General features: G+C 46.3%; 2 protein-coding genes across 2 annotated transcripts in view; both read right to left on the minus strand.

Annotated features, from left to right (window-relative positions):
• Positions 1-5,884, minus strand: part of dhx36 (DEAH (Asp-Glu-Ala-His) box polypeptide 36) — a 69,739-nt gene extending 63,855 nt beyond the window's left edge. Inside the window, 2 exon segments of the mRNA XM_055645766.1 lie at positions 276-403; positions 5,639-5,884. Of these exon segments, the coding sequence (XP_055501741.1) occupies positions 276-403; positions 5,639-5,869 (359 nt within the window). The 5' untranslated portion in view covers positions 5,870-5,884.
• A 5,668-nt stretch (positions 5,885-11,552) lies between these two features.
• The window catches only part of LOC129703384 (probable G-protein coupled receptor 149), a 36,815-nt gene continuing 31,597 nt past the window's right edge, over positions 11,553-16,770 (minus strand). The window contains exon 4 of the mRNA XM_055645768.1: positions 11,553-12,515. Within this exon, the coding sequence (XP_055501743.1) occupies positions 11,943-12,515 (573 nt within the window). The 3' untranslated portion in view covers positions 11,553-11,942. The remainder of the gene's footprint in view (positions 12,516-16,770) is intronic.

Here is a 16,770-nt window from a genome sequence, read left to right on the forward strand (position 1 = left end):
ACGTCTTTGGGATGTGGAAGGAAACCAGACCACCTAGAGAAAACACACACGGTCACAGGGAGAACGTGCAAACTCATCACAGACAGCACCCGAGGGCAGGATCAGACGCAAGGTTAGAATCAAACCCAGGTCTCTAGTGCTGTGAGGCAGCAGCTCTATCACCTGCGGAACTATGTCACATAAGGGTCCCGAAGCGAAACTTCCATCACAGATATTGCCTGACCCGCTAAGTTCCTCCAGCAGTTTGTTTTGCTCCAGATTCCTGGCGTCCCTACCTCCAGTTTCTGCTTGAGTCGGCTGACACGGAGGGGCGTTGTTCTTTGTAGTCGCTCCGTGTCTGGACAGAGTTGAGTAATCGGGTGATATGTTCCTCTCGAGCTTCATCCATCTGCACAACTGCCCTCTGATGAAAAATAAATCATGAATATATTCATTCTTTTAGAAATCATTGCTTAAATATCAGTTAAAAAAACAAGCATTAATTAAAAATAAACACAGATGGTGCACCAGCTCTAGTGGATGGCCTTCAGTTGGCATATAGGACTAGTGTAGATGGAACATGTTGGTCGGTGTGGGCATGTTGGGTTGAAGGGACTGTTTCCGTGCTGGTCGGAGCTCCAACATTGGCGATCTCGGCAAAAGATCCCAGGCTCCGCGGTGTATAAAGTCAGCGCCGCCACGGCTGCACGTTCCGCAGACCCCACAGCTCCACGATGCTGAAGTCGCAAGTCACAGCACTCCAGAGCTCCACACGGCGACCCGGGTAAGGCATCGCCCGCTCCACTGCAGCTTGAAGCTCTGGGCGGTCTCCAGAAGGAAAGGCGGCGCCAATCTAGGTGGTAGGCCGCGAGGAGAGGGCGAAGATGCGGCTTGGACGAAGGACGCATCCACGCCCAGGTAGGGACTTGAAAAACGGTTTCCCCCTTTCCCCATCCCCCGCATAAAAAAAACTATAAGGCCTCCAAAACAAAACTTTCAACAAATTAACTTTTTTTTAAGGAATGAAAAAACTAACAGCTGCAGGCGAGGCTGCCACACTCTATGGCGCCACCGCTCGTTACTAGGTGTTTAACGGTTGTGTTAGGAATTTCTTCATGCAGATGGGAGTGAGCCTCTGGAATTCCCTACCCCAGTTGATTGTAGAGTCTAGATCCCTAGAGGCATTTCAAGATATAGACAAATTATTTACAGGTCACGGCATTGGGACTGTGGAAAACATGACACAGAAGAGTGGTTGAGCCCTGGAGCAAATCAGCCAGGATCAAAACACAAAGTGTAGAAACAAGGAACTGCAGAAGCTGGTGTATACAAAAGGAAATCAGTGGGTCAGGCAGCATTTCTGAAGGACATGGATTTCTTTCACACAAAGAGTGGTGGGTGTATGAAACGGTGCCAGAGGAGGTAGTTGAGGCACGTACCATCGCCATGTTTTAAGAAACATTTAGACAGGTACATGGACAGGACAGGTTTAGAGGGATGTAAGCCTAACGCGGGCAGGTGGGACAAGTGTAGATGGGACATGTTGGTTGGTGTGGGCAAGTTGGGGCAAGTTGGGCCAAGGGGCCTGTTTCCACACCGTAAGACTCATTGACTATGGATAGGTAATGTTTCGGGCCGGGACCCTTCTTCAGACAGATGGATGGAATAAGTGACAAAAGCTAGAGTTGAAAAGGACTGGAATTGGTACAAAAATGAGTCTGAAGAAGGATTCCAACACAAAACGTCACCTATCCATGTCCTCCACAGATGCTGCCTAACCCCTTGAGTTGCTGCAGCACTTGGTGTTTTGTTCAAGATTCCACAACTATAGTTCCTTTTTATCTCAGCCAAGATCATACTGAATGATGGGGCAGACCCAAAGAGCTAATTAGCAGAAGTGTCACTCTGGGGATTGCATAGAAAATGTATAACTGTAAATGAAAAATTGAAGGTTTTGGTTTGCTGCAGTTAATGGCAAAATTCTTCCCTCTTTCAATTATGTCATGAATCATTCAATTGAGGAAAACAAACAATTTTAGTTTAAAATTGGTCTTTGTAAAATAAGAAATGGTTTGTTTTAGTTTAAAATTGGGTGGGAAAAGAGAGGGTCTTAAGAGATCAGAAAAAATCAGAATGTATCCAATATTTGTTCATCATTAAAAAATAGCTTCCAAATCTCAATTGCGTAACCACTTCAACCTCGATTGTTACTCTGAGTGCTGCCATTTGAAAATCATGAATTTCTGGATCTAATTTAAAAATCTACTGTCTCAAGCATTTAAAATGTTACATTCGCCTTTTCACAGAACCACAGTCCAATTACAGAAATTACATTTTCTAATTCTTGTTCCAGACAATATTTTCAACGGCAGGACTCTCTTAACTTACAATTAATTTCAATGTTATTTAAAAGTGAACTTTTTTTTAAAAAGCAATCATCACATTTTTAGGGAACCGTATAGTTTCAGTTTAGTTCATTATTGTCATGTGTACCGAGGTACAGTGAAAAGTGAAAGATCGATCGGCCATGATTGAATTGCAGAGTACACTTGATGGGCCGAATGGCCTAATTCTACTATAGCTAATGAAAAGCTATTTTGTTGCATGCTATCCAGTCAGCGAAAAGATTATACATGATCACAATCAGGACGTCCACAGTGTACAGATATAGGCTAAATTAAATGAGGTTTAGTGCAAGATAAAGTTCAATAAAGTCCAATTAAAGATAGTCCGTTGATAGGTCAGGACCGCTCTCTAGTTGGTTATAGTTACGTGGTACAGTTTGTAAATTTGCCATTTCTTTATCTTCTGTCATGTCTCCAATCAACATGCAACCGATTTCATCTCCTCTTTAAAGATTACAAGATCACAGGGAGAACGTACAAACTCCGTGCAGACAGCTCCTGGAGTCACGATAGAAATTGGATCTCTGGTGCTGTAAGGCAGCAGCTCTACCCCTGCATCACTGTGTCTCCTTGGAGTGAAGCATTTATGGTCTGATATTGATACTGGCGGCAAGAAAAAGCCAGAACCTCCAGTTCCCTCCCCTCTACTTGCTGCCTGAAGAAGGGTCCCGACCCAAACAGTCATTCATTCTCTTCCTCCAAAGATGCTGCCTGACCCACTGTGTTACTTCAGAACTCTATGTCTATCTTCGGTATAAACCAGCATCTGCAGTTCCTTTCTACTCCCGATTCTAGCACCTGAAGAAAAGTCCTGACCCAAAACACCACCTGTCTATTTTCTGTAAGAGATGCTGCCTGAACCGCTGAGTTACCCCAGCATTTTGTGTCATCTTCAGTGCAAATCAGCATCTGCAGATCATTTCTGTTACTCTTGATTCTTGTTAAGCTTCTGTACAATTCCATCGTATTGTTGTACTGCCTGTACCAAGGTCTGTGTCGGCACAGTCTGATAATCACAGACAATTGAGACAAGAGACCAAAGACATCTCCCCCACCAGTGTTCAATCCCCAAAGGTCACAACTGCTTTCATTCTATCCACAGAGATTTCCTGGCCTGCTGATTCTGCAACCTTTTCGTCCCTTCATCTGCCTTGCTGCCATTTACTTTTATATTAATCCTCCTTCTCTTTCAGAGGGGGAGGCCCAGCTTTGAAGGCAAAATAGGCCTACCCTCTTCCCTCCACCCTCCCTGCTCCCCACCTCTCTCCCTCACCCCCCTCGCTCTCCCCCTCACTCTCACCCTCTCTCTCCTCCCCCCCCTTTCCCCCCTCACCCACCCTCCCTCTACTCCTCCTCTCCACCCCTCTAGCCCCTCTCTCTGTGTCTCTGTCTCTGTCTCTCTCTCTGCCCCTTCTCTCTCGGCCCTCACTCTCTAACCCCCCCCCCCCCCCCCAGCTGTGCCAGCACATTGGGGGCTATGCGTCAGTAGATAGGGTGGTTATGGGGTAAAAGGAGCAAATTAATAATATAAATATAATATTAAGGGTGGGTAATTAGCGTGAGTGTGGGGGAGATAGTTAGTGTGTGACGCTGCATGCCGCCTCCCCCCCCACAACCGCACGTTGGGGGAACAGACCCAACGGGTCTGCACTTGGTCTAGTAATTTTATATACTTCGATCAAGTCTCCCTGCAATTCCGATGTTCTAGAGAAAACAACCTGAGTTAATCCAACTTCTACCTGTAGCTAAAACCCCCTAATCCTGGCATCTTTCTGGCAAACCTCCTCTGCACCATTTCAAAAGCCTCTGCGTCCTTCCTGTAATGGGGCGACCAGAACGGCATGCAATACTTCAAATGCGGCCTCACCAAAGTCGTATGAAATTACATGATGACTTATTGACTCTTATATTCAATGCCGCAACCATTGAGGGCAAGTATATCGTATGCCTACTTTACCACTCCATCTACTTGTGTTGCCACTTTGAAGGAGTTATGGATGTGGACGTCACGACCCCTCTGTACGTCAATGCTTTTGAGAGTGTTGCGTGTAACATTCCACAGTCCAAATAATCTGCTTGTGGGGTCTGTGGAGCTATATCCCCAGCATACCATTGAAGACAAGGTCGGAAGTTACTGATGAGGTGCTACATGATGGAAAACATACCCTTCCCTTGCCCACTCCCACCCTCCCTCACAGCCTTCAAATCCTCCCCCAGCATCCCAACCACACACACACCCCACCCCATCTCATAATGTTCCTTGGAACCACATCCTCTTTATCCCCCCCCACCCCACCCCAACATCCTACCCACTCACTCACCACCCCTCCAAAATTCTCCGTAGCTCCGTAGTAACCCCTAGCTCTCACTTATTCCCCCTCCCCACAACAACAAATAAAGCCCCCAGCATGCCTTCTCCCTCACCCCTCCCCATTCTTCCATGGTACCCCAAATTTACCACCACCCCTCAAAGCCCCACCCTCCCTCAGTCCCACCTGTCTGCATGAACCCCAACAGACCCTACGCCTCCTGCCAACCCACACCCAGCCTCCTGATTACCATCACTCACTCATCTTCCCACTACCCTCTCCCTCTCCAACCTCCATCCCCAGCTTCCTAACCATACCATCCACACTCAACCCCTCCCTCTCACCTCCTTGCCCCACTCGCCCCTATTTCCCCTGCTCTCACTTGCCTTCCATCCCGTTTTCCTCCTCACCTCTATTCCGCCACCCTCCTCTGCAGCCCCTTTCCACACCTGACCTCATTTATGCTCCTCCTCCTTGCCCATTTCATAGTCACCCCCATACCTCTTTGCCCCACACCCTCCACTCTCCCCACCCCGACCACTTTGCAGTCCTGCTCTCTGCCACCCCATCCACTGCCCTCCCCACCTCCTCATGTCATTGCTCCTCGCCCAACACTCCCCCCCCCCCCCATGCCCCAACTCTATCTCCATCACACTCATCCCGCCATCTCACCTTCTTTCTTCCCCTCTCACCTAGTTCTTGTACTCCTGCTCCATGCCCCCATCCTCTCCGTTCCCTTCCCCTCCGCCCCAACCATTCCCCACAGGCCCCGAACCCCTCGCCACTTTCTTCCCCTGCCCACTCTACTCCCCACTCACTTCCTTCACCCTATCCCTCCTCCTCTCCACCCCCCCCCCCCCTCCTCCTCACCTCCTTGCCCCCCAGCTCCTGTCCCGCTTGAGCCTCAGCTCCTGGCCCCACATCCTCTCCCCACCCCCCGCTCACCTCATTGCGCTCCAGCTCCTTGCTCCTGTTGCCCTGCCGCTTGGCGTACCACAGGCCGATGTCCTTGCCCTTCAGGTGTCCAGGGTGCCGGCCCCGACCCCCGCCAGGCCCGGCCCCGGGACCCGAGCTGTCCCAGCCGCCGGCGGCCGCTGACGAGGAGCCTCCTCCTCCTCCACCACCTCCGCCGCCGCCGCCGCCGCCGCGCCAGTCCCTGCGGTAACTCGAACTCATCGTCGCCTCCACCCGGCCCGGACCCGCCGTCGCCTCCACCCGCCGTCCGTCCGTCCGCCCGCTGCACCCGGCGCCGCCCGATGGCGTCACAACCGGCCGGCGCGGCTCAATGGCGTCACAGACAGTTCTGCCTGACGTCACCATCCAGTCAGGGAGCACTGGATCAATGTCTCTGCAGGAATAATCCCAGTAGAAACCAGCAGAGAGCACTAGATCAGCCTCTCGTGAATCATTCCATTAGAAACCAGCACTGGATGGATCCTTCAGCAGGAATAATTCCAGTAGACACCAAGGAAGACTGGATCAGTCTCGCTGCAGGAATAATCCCAGTACAAACCAGCAGGGACCACTGGGTCAGTCTCTCTGCAGGAACAATCCCACGGGCACCAATCTCTGCAGGAATAATTCCAGCACAGACCAGCAGGGAGCCATGGGTCAGTCTCTCCAGAGGAATAATCCCAGTAGAAACTAGCAGAGACATTGCACCATACCTTTTGCAGGAATTCTCCCAGCAGGAAGATGTGGATAGATATCACTACAGGAATAATGCCAGCAGGGAGCATTGGATGGATCCTACAGTAAAAATGATCCCAGTTGGGACTAACAGGAATAGGATGGAGTCTGCAGCAAGAATAATCCCAGTACATACCAGCAAGGGATGGATGTTACAACAAGGATAATCTCAGCACAGACCAATAGAGACATTGCACCAATCTCTCTGTGAGAATAACCACAGCACAGATCGATATAGTGCTGACTGTGTGGAGTTTGCATGTTCTCCCTGTGAGCTCATGGGTTTCCTCTTGATGCTCCAGTTTCCTTCCACGTCCCAAAGACGTGCAGGTTTGTAGGTTAATTGTCCTCTGTAAATAAACCTACAGAGGTTTGCGGGTCAAGCCGGTCCCGGGCGATAGAGGGAGGCCCTTCAAAAGCCTAGGGATTGCCTGGATCGAGAGCTGCTCCAGTAGACCAGGTGCGCAGGCGGACTGAAACTTGGATTTAGGAAATGGTGGAAAAACAGCGCATGCTTGTTTTGTAAATATGCAAAAATAATTTCACTGTGCAATACCTCATGTTCAGCAATTCCACTGTTAAACCATTGAACATTTAAATTCCAGTTCTCTTTATTAGAGTCATGAAGTCATACAGCATGGAAACAGATCCATCGGCCCAACCTGCCTATGCCGAACAACGTCCCATCTACACTAGTCCCACCTGCCTGCATTTGGTCCATAGCCCTCTAAAGCTATTCTATCCATGTTAATCTTTCTTAAATGTTCTTTTATTTGTATGGCTGTATGGTGACCCAAAAGTTCACTGTACCAATTGGTGCATGTGACAATAAATGTCTCTTGAATCTCTCTCTTGATAGTACCTGCCTCAACTACCCCCTCTGGCTGCTTGTTCCACCCTTTGTGTAAAAAGGTTACCCCTCAGGTTCCTATTAAATCTTACCCCCTTCACCTTAAACCTATGTCTCTGGTTCTCGATTCCCCTACTCTGCTTTTACCCAATCTATTCCTTTCACGATTTTGTACACTTCTATAAGATCACCCCTCATCCTACGCTCCAAGGAATAGTTTTATAGCCTGCTCAACCACTCCCTTTAGCTCAGGCCCTTGAGTCCTGGCACCATCCTCGTAAAATCTTCCCTGAACCCTTTCCAGCCGGACAACATCTTTCTGATAACATGGTGCTCAAAACTGAACACAATACCCTAAACGTGGCCTCACCAATGTCTTGTTTGACTGCAATATCACCCACCCAAAATCTGACTGATAAAGGCCAATGTGCCAAAGGCCTTTTGACCACCCTATCTGTATGAAGTTGTGAAAATAACAAGTTGTTTAACTTCAAATTCAGTTTTAATAACCACGAGGTAACCAAGCTGCAGATCAAGCCCCTGCCTCCAGACCCAGTGCCGCCCGCCAGCACCTGATCCAGGAACGGTCTCCACGAACTCCCGACATGGACTAAGAATACAGTGACTGATCAACAGTCTCTATGGGCACCCGACGGAGTAAGAATACAATGGTTTATCTACACTATCTACCTGCGACGCTATTTTCAAGGAACTATGTACCAGCACTTCTAGATCCCTCTGCTCTACAACACTCCCCACAGCCCCACCATTCACTGCATAGGTTCTGCCCATGTTAGGGATCCCAAAATGTAACGCCTCTCATTTCTTCATATTAAATTTCATCAACCATTCCTCAGTCCACCTGCCCAACCGATCTTGTGCTGAATTAATTTCCACTCAATTCCTCCTTGGGAGCTTGTTTGGTTCACCTTAACCTATTGTGTTTTGTCTGTTTTTAAGAAGCGAGCTTTATCAGAATTCCATGGTGAGCAACATTGATAGTGATATATAAAAACAAATTACAAAGGAGAAAACTCAAATGTTTTATTTTATTTTGTACATTTTAAGTCATCAAAACAGCAGCAGGCCAACCGAGCTTACAAATGAATGACACAAAGTGTAAAATACAGGCCTGTACAAATTTTAAATGAACACCAAGCTAAATCAAATGGCAACTCACAACACAACAGCCAGAGATTCACTGAATGGCAAGGACTGTACCCATAGATTTTCTTTTAATGCAGCTTAAATTATGGAAAGAATATGTACAACTTGGACAGTATAATTGGTATCAAAGATTGAAGCAAGATTATTTATCAAATGTCAATTTAGTAGTTCTCAGTGCCCCCCTTAGCAAAGATGTCAAAAGTTACAAAGAGAAGGCAGGAGAATGTGGTTCAGAGAAAAATAGATCAGCCATGGTTGAATGCTAGAGCAGACTTGATGGGTCGAATGGTCTAATTCTGCTCCGATGTCTTCTACCCTATGATCTTCCAAATTATCATTGATTCCATTAAAGTCAGTCAGAAGTCGAGATAGCCAGAACCCCTTTTTCCCCATGGTGGGAACTTGGTTTGTTTTCTCTGCAATATCAGAGGTTGAGGGGAGATCCTGAGAGGTAGAGATAGGGTAGATAGTCAGAACCTTTTATCCAGGGTGGGTAAAGTTGAGAGGGGGAAAGTTTTTTTACACAAGAGAGTGACGGGGTCCTGGAATATATTGCCAAGAGTGGTGGTGAAGGCAGAAACGATGGTGGCGTTTAAGAGGCTTTTAGATAGGCACATGGAAGTGTGAAGAATAGAGGGATATGGATCATGTACAGGCAGATGAGATCAGTTTAACTGGGCATCATGTTCGGCACAAACATTATGGGCTGTAAGGCCCATTCCTACGCTGGACTGTTCTATGTTAGTCATTGATTAATGAGAAAAAACAAACTTTGTTAGCGATTTCTCACCGCACTCGGGAAGGGATTCCAACCAATGATTCTTTGGCTGTTCTTTTGTGATTGCCTCCCCTCCAATTTTCATTTCATTTTGAGTTACACATTTAGTTTTCTCTTCTACCCATCCTACCTAACTCTTGCTTTTTTAACACCCATGTTCATACAGGAGAATCCCAGACACAAGAAGTTCTTTGACGAGGTTCGTAAGATTTAGTATAGTTTACAGGTACAGCGCAGAAACAGGCCCTTTGGCCCAACAAGTCTGCGCCAACCAGCAATCACCCCGTACACTAACACTATCCTACACACTAGGTACAATTTACAATTTTTACTGAAGCCAATTAATCTAAAAACGTCTTTGGAGTGTGGGAGGAAACCGGAACACCCGGAGAAAACCCACACGGTCTTAGGAAAAATGTACAAACTGCTTACAGACAGCACCCTTGGCCAGGATTGAACCTGCGTCTCTGGCACTACAAGGCAGCAGCTATATCACTACGCATTGTGCCGCCCCATTAATGATGTTTTCAGTAATGGAGTGTATTGTATTTGCAAGCTGCAAAAGCTATTAAACATTAAAAATTATCTTGTTAAGAAAGTGAGCCTGCAGAAAATGAGACCAATGAAGTGGTCATTTTTACTCCTTTTCCATTATTTAAGATAAAAGTGACTGCAGGCAATAATCATCGATACCATAGAGTCTTTCAGAATGGAAACAGGCTAAGTACACTTTTACTCTAATCCGATGCTAACCCCATTTTATTCAACCCATATTCCAATCATCTCTTTTCCATATTCAAGAGGGACAATTTGCAGCAACCTACCAAGCCACACGTTTTGGAGATATGGGAGGAAACTGGAGCACCCAGTGAAAACCCACGTGGTCACAGGGAGACCATGCAAACTTCACACAGACAGCACCAGAGAGGAGGATCGAATTCTAGTGCTGCAAGACAGCTGTGATCTGATTTTACGGTGAAGCTATTTTCAGGAATTATCAGGTGACACCACTCTCAAACATACTAAGGAACAGATTTAATGTAACATTAAAGTTTTCAAAATACAAATCTGTTTGAGCAAAAAAATATTAAACCAAAATGAAATTTCTATTGAAAAAACAGGCATGTTTGAACATGATTGCAGACTCTTTCCAAATTGGAAGCCCTGAACTCTGTATATAATGTGAGTACTAAATAAAATACATTAGCTTAGTTTTATTTATCTTGAAAGAAAGTCAATAATTTGATAACTGAGAATTATTAGATTAATAGAATTGTACAGCGTTGAAACAGGCCATTCAGCCCTACTCTTCCATGCCGAAAGCACCTCTCCAACTCTCATGTTTGAATGAGGACCCCTCTCATTCCTCTAAACCCAAGAATACCAGTTGGTGGATAACCCAAAGGTTGAATGGCAAGTTGGCCTTTAAAGTTTGAATAATGAATTTCATCAGATGGAAACACTATGTCAAGCCCTGTTTACACCTGGAGCAGTTCCAGGCAGGGATATGGATTATGTGCAGGTCTATGTAGAATGTATTGGCTTTGGAAGGTATGGCAGTGACAATTTAATGCTTTTGTGCCTAGTCTGTTTCATTTTGCCACTGGTTTGTGTGATCTATCATTAATTAACTCTTGCAGGTCTGGTGTCTGATACAGTAAATTGTCACATTTCCTAGAATCTGGAAGGTGAAGCCGAAATTGAGTGTTGAGAGAGAATGTTTTCCATTGATTGGGAAGAGTAGACTAAGGGGCCAGGTTTAATGGAACCAAAGTGTCAGGAAACACTTATATTTGCAGAGGGGGTATCAGAACATACAGTTCAGTTTAGTTCAGAGATACAGTTGAGGGAGGTAGTATCATTAGGTTTAAGAGATATTTGGATAGGTACATGGACAGGATAGTTTTAGAGGAGGGGTGTCAAACTCATTTTAGGTCACGGGCCGGATTGGGCAAAATGCGACTTCATGCGGGCCGAATCAGTTGTGCACGCACAAAGTCAGTCAGCCAGTCCGAGGCCAACGGGAGCTCAGCGCCGCCATCTTGTCCGTTTGACAGCGGGCCGGATGCCAGCCACGGGCCGGTAGTTTGACACCCCAGTTATGGCTAAGTGCGGGCAGGTAGGACCAGTGTAGATGAGGCATGTTGGTCAGCCTGGGCCAGTTGGGCTGAAGGGCCGGTTTCCATGCTGTATGATCTATGACTCAATGACAATATGTAGGATAGAACTAGTGTAGAACTAGTGTAGGGATGACCACTGATTAGTGTGGACTCAGTGGGCCAAATGGCCTGTTTCCACGCAGCATCTCTAACCTGTTTCCACGCAGCATCTCTAACCTAAACTAAATTAAACGAAACTCAACTAAACTCAGTTTTGTTTTTGTTTAGTTTAGTTTAGAGATGCAGCGCAGAAACAGGCCCTTCAGCCCATCGAGAGCGTGCCGACCAGCGATCCCCGCATACTAACACTAGCCTACACACACTGAAGACAATTTACAATTTCACCAAGCTAATTAGCCCACAAACCTGTACATCTTTGGAGTGTGGGAGGAAACTGGAGCCCCCGGAGAAAACTCATGTGGTCACAGGGAGAACTTAAAACTCCGTATAGACAGCACTCGTAGTGAGGATTGAACCCGCTGTAAGGCAGCAACTCTATTGCTGCACCTGGGTGATCGCTGGTCAGCATGGACTTGGTGGCTGTAGGGCCTGTTTCCACACTGTATCTCCAAAACTAAACTAAACTAATACTGGTCCCTGCATGGGTCAGCAGTTTTTCGATGCTTCCTCCTGCCTCCTGTAAGCCTCGTTGAGGAGCTGGATCTCTTCCTGGTAGCCGGACCTGTCCTGGTGTTGCTTGTGGCTGTTCCGCCGGTGAGCTTCCACCGTGTCGGGGATGGAGATGCTTATGTCGCTGCCGGAGCGGTTGGTGGGGATGAGCAGGGAGTAGGAGGCCGACTCCGTCAGGTCCACGGAGACGAAGCGGTTCTCGCGGCGGGAGTAGCGCAGGGAAGGCGAGCGGGCATGGGCAGAGGACTGGCTGATGTTGCTGACGATGGAGACCGTATCCAACACCTCCTCGTTCTCGCAGATCTCCAGCACCTCCAGGTGGATCTTGACGTTGGTGTCGGCCAAGCTGCCCGGTGAGTCCTCGCTGCTCGGCTCGTGGCCCACGCTCTTGGAGCGGTAAACCTCCACCTTCTTGGCCAGCGGAGTGATCTTCCGCCCATCGCCGCTGATCTCGTACGTGGACAGCGAGAGGGTCTTGCCAGTTGAGGGCGCGTGCAGCGACACCATTCCTTGGAAGGCGCACACGGGGATCGACAGCGCACTGGGTTTCTGGAGGCAAGAACAGGAACACGAGCATCAGAAACAGGAGCAGAATTATGAACATTCAGGCCCTTGAAACATCCTGGCTATTCTGCCACCCGTGTCGCCATTTTGTTTCAACATGGATGAGATGTTTCAAGGATTATTTAAATTACCCAGTATTTTTGTTGCTGACCTTACAAACACATGGCCATGAATCAGTGGGAAAATGAATTAAGAACTTGACCAGCAATCTACGGACCGCAAGTGACATTGCCTACGTTCTCCTCTGACTGCGTTCTACGTTTTCGCCAGGTCCTCTGGTTTCCTCACAAATCCAAAAGACATGCAGATTTTCAAGCCAATTGGTCTCTGATTGGGTAAATACACAGAATTTCTTGCCCAGAGTAGGGGAATCAAGAATCAGAGGATATAGGTTTAAGGTAATGGGGGGAAAGATTTAATAGGAACTAGAGGGGTAATTTTTTTCACACAAAGGGTGGTGGGTATATGGAACGAGCTGCCGGAGAAGGTAGTTGACTCAATATCGCGATGTTTAACTGTGGAGGTAAATACACAATCAATCTCTGAAGAAGGGTTCCAACTCAAGACAGTGTTTGTCCCTTACCTTCCACAGATGCTGCCTGACATGCTGAGTCCCTCCAGTCATTTGTTTTTGTACTGAGGGTGTGGATTCTAGATTATACAGGTTATAAATTCCTTCAGGAAATCTTTAAATCTTCTAGAACTGTTCTTTTTTTCCTTCCCTCGATATCTCTTGCTTCTCTCTCTGCCTTCCTTTGAATCCATCAGCTCTTTCCTTATCTTTATTTCTTTTTCTGGATCTGATTGGCACCAATCACACACATACACACACACATACCCTGCTTGAGTAGCTTGTCGGGTCAAGCAGAATCTCTGGGGAGGCAATGTTTTGGTTCAGGACTACTCTTTGTATCCTAACCGTTCCCTCCATAGATGCTTCCTGACCCACTGCGTTACCACTGCACTTTGTATTTTGCTCAAGATTCCAACATCTGCAGTTCATTGGGTCTCACTTTTAATAGTCTTGAAGTTTGGATAACTTCCTGATGCACTTCCGCAGAAGGAGCCATTCATCCCACTGACTCCATAGTAACCCCTAGTAGAGCAGTGCCGTCTGTTTCAATTTTCCCGCTCTTTCTCCATTGCCACATGCCTATCAAATACTTTTTTGAAGACACCCTTACAGCCCATGAACTCCAGATCCAAACTGCTCTCTGAGTGAAAAATAAATGCCTGACATTTCCCCTTGTTCCTTTGCAGGGAACGCATTCTCTCAATCAACTAAGTCTGACATCTTGTGCATCTCGAACAAATCTCTCTGTACTCTTAACTCCAATGTTACAACAATGAGAACATATCAAAAGCAATTGGCTTAGATGTGAAGCGCTTTGAAGACAGTCACGAAAAGCATCATTCAAATTCAAACTATTGTCTATTTCTTTAAATATAAATAAGCTTGATAGAATTTGATTTGTGTTATCGCATTGTCATTTGACAGGCACAATCAATGTCTAATTTTAGCTGTTTCTATCCATTTGAATTTTCAGAATTATTAAAAAGTAAGGGTATGCAAGCAATGACAGAAACACATTTAAAAGCCTTATATGGTAAAAGCTAGATTCTTCCAGCTTCAGACGAGAGCTAAAATAACACAATTCCTTCAGTTTGACAACCTCAAAAAGATTATCCACACGTTTATCTCCTCCCGCCTCGATTACTGCAACTCCCTTTACACTGGCAACAGCCAATCTTCCCTGTCCCGCCTGCAACTGGTCCAAAACGCCGCAGCGAGATTACTGACGGGCACCCGAAAAAGGGACCACATCATCCCGATTCTGGCCTCTCCCCACTGGCTCCCTGTGCGGTTCCGAATAAATTTCGAGATCCTTCTTTATGTTTACAAAGCCCTTAACGGGCTTGCCCCCACCTACATCAAAAGTCTGCTTACCCACCACACCACCTCCAGGTCCCTCAGATAGGCCGACTTGGGGTTACTGAACATCCCGCGGTCTAGGAATAAGCTCAGGGGCGACCGTGCCTTTGCGATTGCAGCTCATAGACTGTGGAACAGCATCCCTCTTCCCATCAGAACTGCCCCCTCCATCGACTCTTTTAAGTCGAGACTTAAAACTCATCTTTACTCTCAAGCGTTTCTTGACATCCTCTGAGGGAGGGCTCTATGTATGTATTTAGGTATTACTCAATCTATGAACCACTGTTGTATAACGTTAGTACCTCTACCAGTGTAAAGCACTTTGGTCAACGAGAGTTGTTTTATAAATGTGCTATATAAATAAAAATGACTTGACTTGACTATATAATCCTGTTAGAAGTAGATTTAGGGCTAGGTTTAAGTTAAATATTGTCACGTGTACTATGGTACAGTGAAAAGCTTTGTTCTGCATGCTATCCAATTAGGTCAGATAATACTCCACATAAACACAACACATGAATCAGACGGTACCCTAGCTTATGGAAGGACCGTTCAGAAGTCTGATAACAGAGGGGGAGAAGCTGTTCCTGATTGTGGTGGTGTGCTTTCAAGCTTCTGTAACTTCTGCCTAATGGGACCAGGGAGAAAAAGGAATAACCAGGTTGAGACAAGTCTTTGATTATGTTGGCTGCTTTTCCAAGGCAGCATGAGGTATAGATGGAGTCAATGATGGGGAGTTTAGTCTAATGTGATGGACTGGGCTGCATCAACAACTCTGCGATTTCTTGTACTCTTGGGCCACGGTGTTCTTTGATGCAACTTGACCGTGAACCGCTTTGTACCGTTCAACTGCAGAAGTTAGAAGTCAGAAGTTAGTGTTTGGGCGGCACTGCGGTAGATTTGCTGCCTTACAGTGCCAAAGACCCGGGTTCGATCCTGACTATGGGTGCTGTCAGTATGGAGTTTTTTCACATTCTCCCTGTGACCACATGGGTTTTCTCTAGGTGCTCTGGTTTCCTCCCACACTCCAAAGACTTGGAGGTTTGCAGGTTAATTGGCTTGGGTAAAGTTGTAAAATTGTCCCAGGTGTGTAGGATGGTGTGCAGGGTGATTGCTTGTTGGCATGGACTTGGTGGGCCGAAATGTTCGTTTCTGCATTGTATCCCTAAAGTCTAAAGTTCAAAGTCATTGGAGACATACCAAATGTAATAGAAGAGGAAAGTGACTTTAAGTCAATTAATCTGAACTTCCCTAATTCACTGTGTTCATTGGGCAGAGCTTTAATTCAGAAACAAAATAAAATCTGAGCGTTACTGACAACATCTTAGATCTTTACTTACAGTTGCTGGATTGCATGAGTTCTGGTAAATGATGATATAAACATTCCGCCTGAATCTATTTGTGGCAAGAGATATTGACACTTATATTCTTTTACCGATAAAAAATATCAAATCCGAATAAACTTAAATATAACTTGCTTATTCGGGAAAGTAAATAACATTCGGACAGGTACGTTGATATGACAGATTTAGAGGGATAGGGGCCAAACACAGCCAAATGGGATGGACTACAAATCGACATCTTGATTGCCATTGACAAATAAGAATGAAGGCCCTGTTTCCATGCACTGGGTTTCTGGAGGCCAGAACAAAAACATGAGCATCAGAAAAAAGGAACAGAATTACAGTCATTCAGCCCTTGAAACTCACTCATGGCCAATGTTCTACCTCATCAGCATTTCCCTGCACTCTTTTTCTCCTATCCATTCCCTCCACAGATGCTGCCTGAGCCGCTGGGATACCCAGCACTTTGTGATTTGCGCAAGATTCCAGCATCCACAATTCATTATGACTTTCATATGAAGAAAGACTGGATATACTCGGCTTGTACTTGCTAGAATTTAGAAGATTGAGGGGGGATCTTATAGAAACTTACAAAATTCTTAAGGGGTTGGACAGGCTAGATGCAGGAAGATTGTTCCCGATGTTGGGGAAGTCCAGGACAAGGGGTCACAGTTTAAGGATAAAGGGGAAATCCTTTAGGACCGACATGAGAAAATCATTTTTCACACAGAGTGGTGAAGCTCTGGAGCTCCCTGCCACAGAAGGTAGTTGAGGCCAGTTCATTGGCTATATTTAAGAGGGAGTTAGATGTGGCCCTTGTGGCTAAAGGGATCGGGGTATGGAGAGAGGGAAGGTACAGGATACTGAGTTGGGTGATCAGCCATGATCATATTGAATGGCGGTGCAGGCTCGAAGGGCCGAATGGCCTACACCTTCACCTATTTTCTATGTATTATATCTGGCC

Source organism: Leucoraja erinacea, chromosome 14 (assembly GCF_028641065.1).
Source record: "Leucoraja erinacea ecotype New England chromosome 14, Leri_hhj_1, whole genome shotgun sequence".
NCBI classification, from domain to species: domain Eukaryota; kingdom Metazoa; phylum Chordata; class Chondrichthyes; order Rajiformes; family Rajidae; genus Leucoraja; species Leucoraja erinaceus.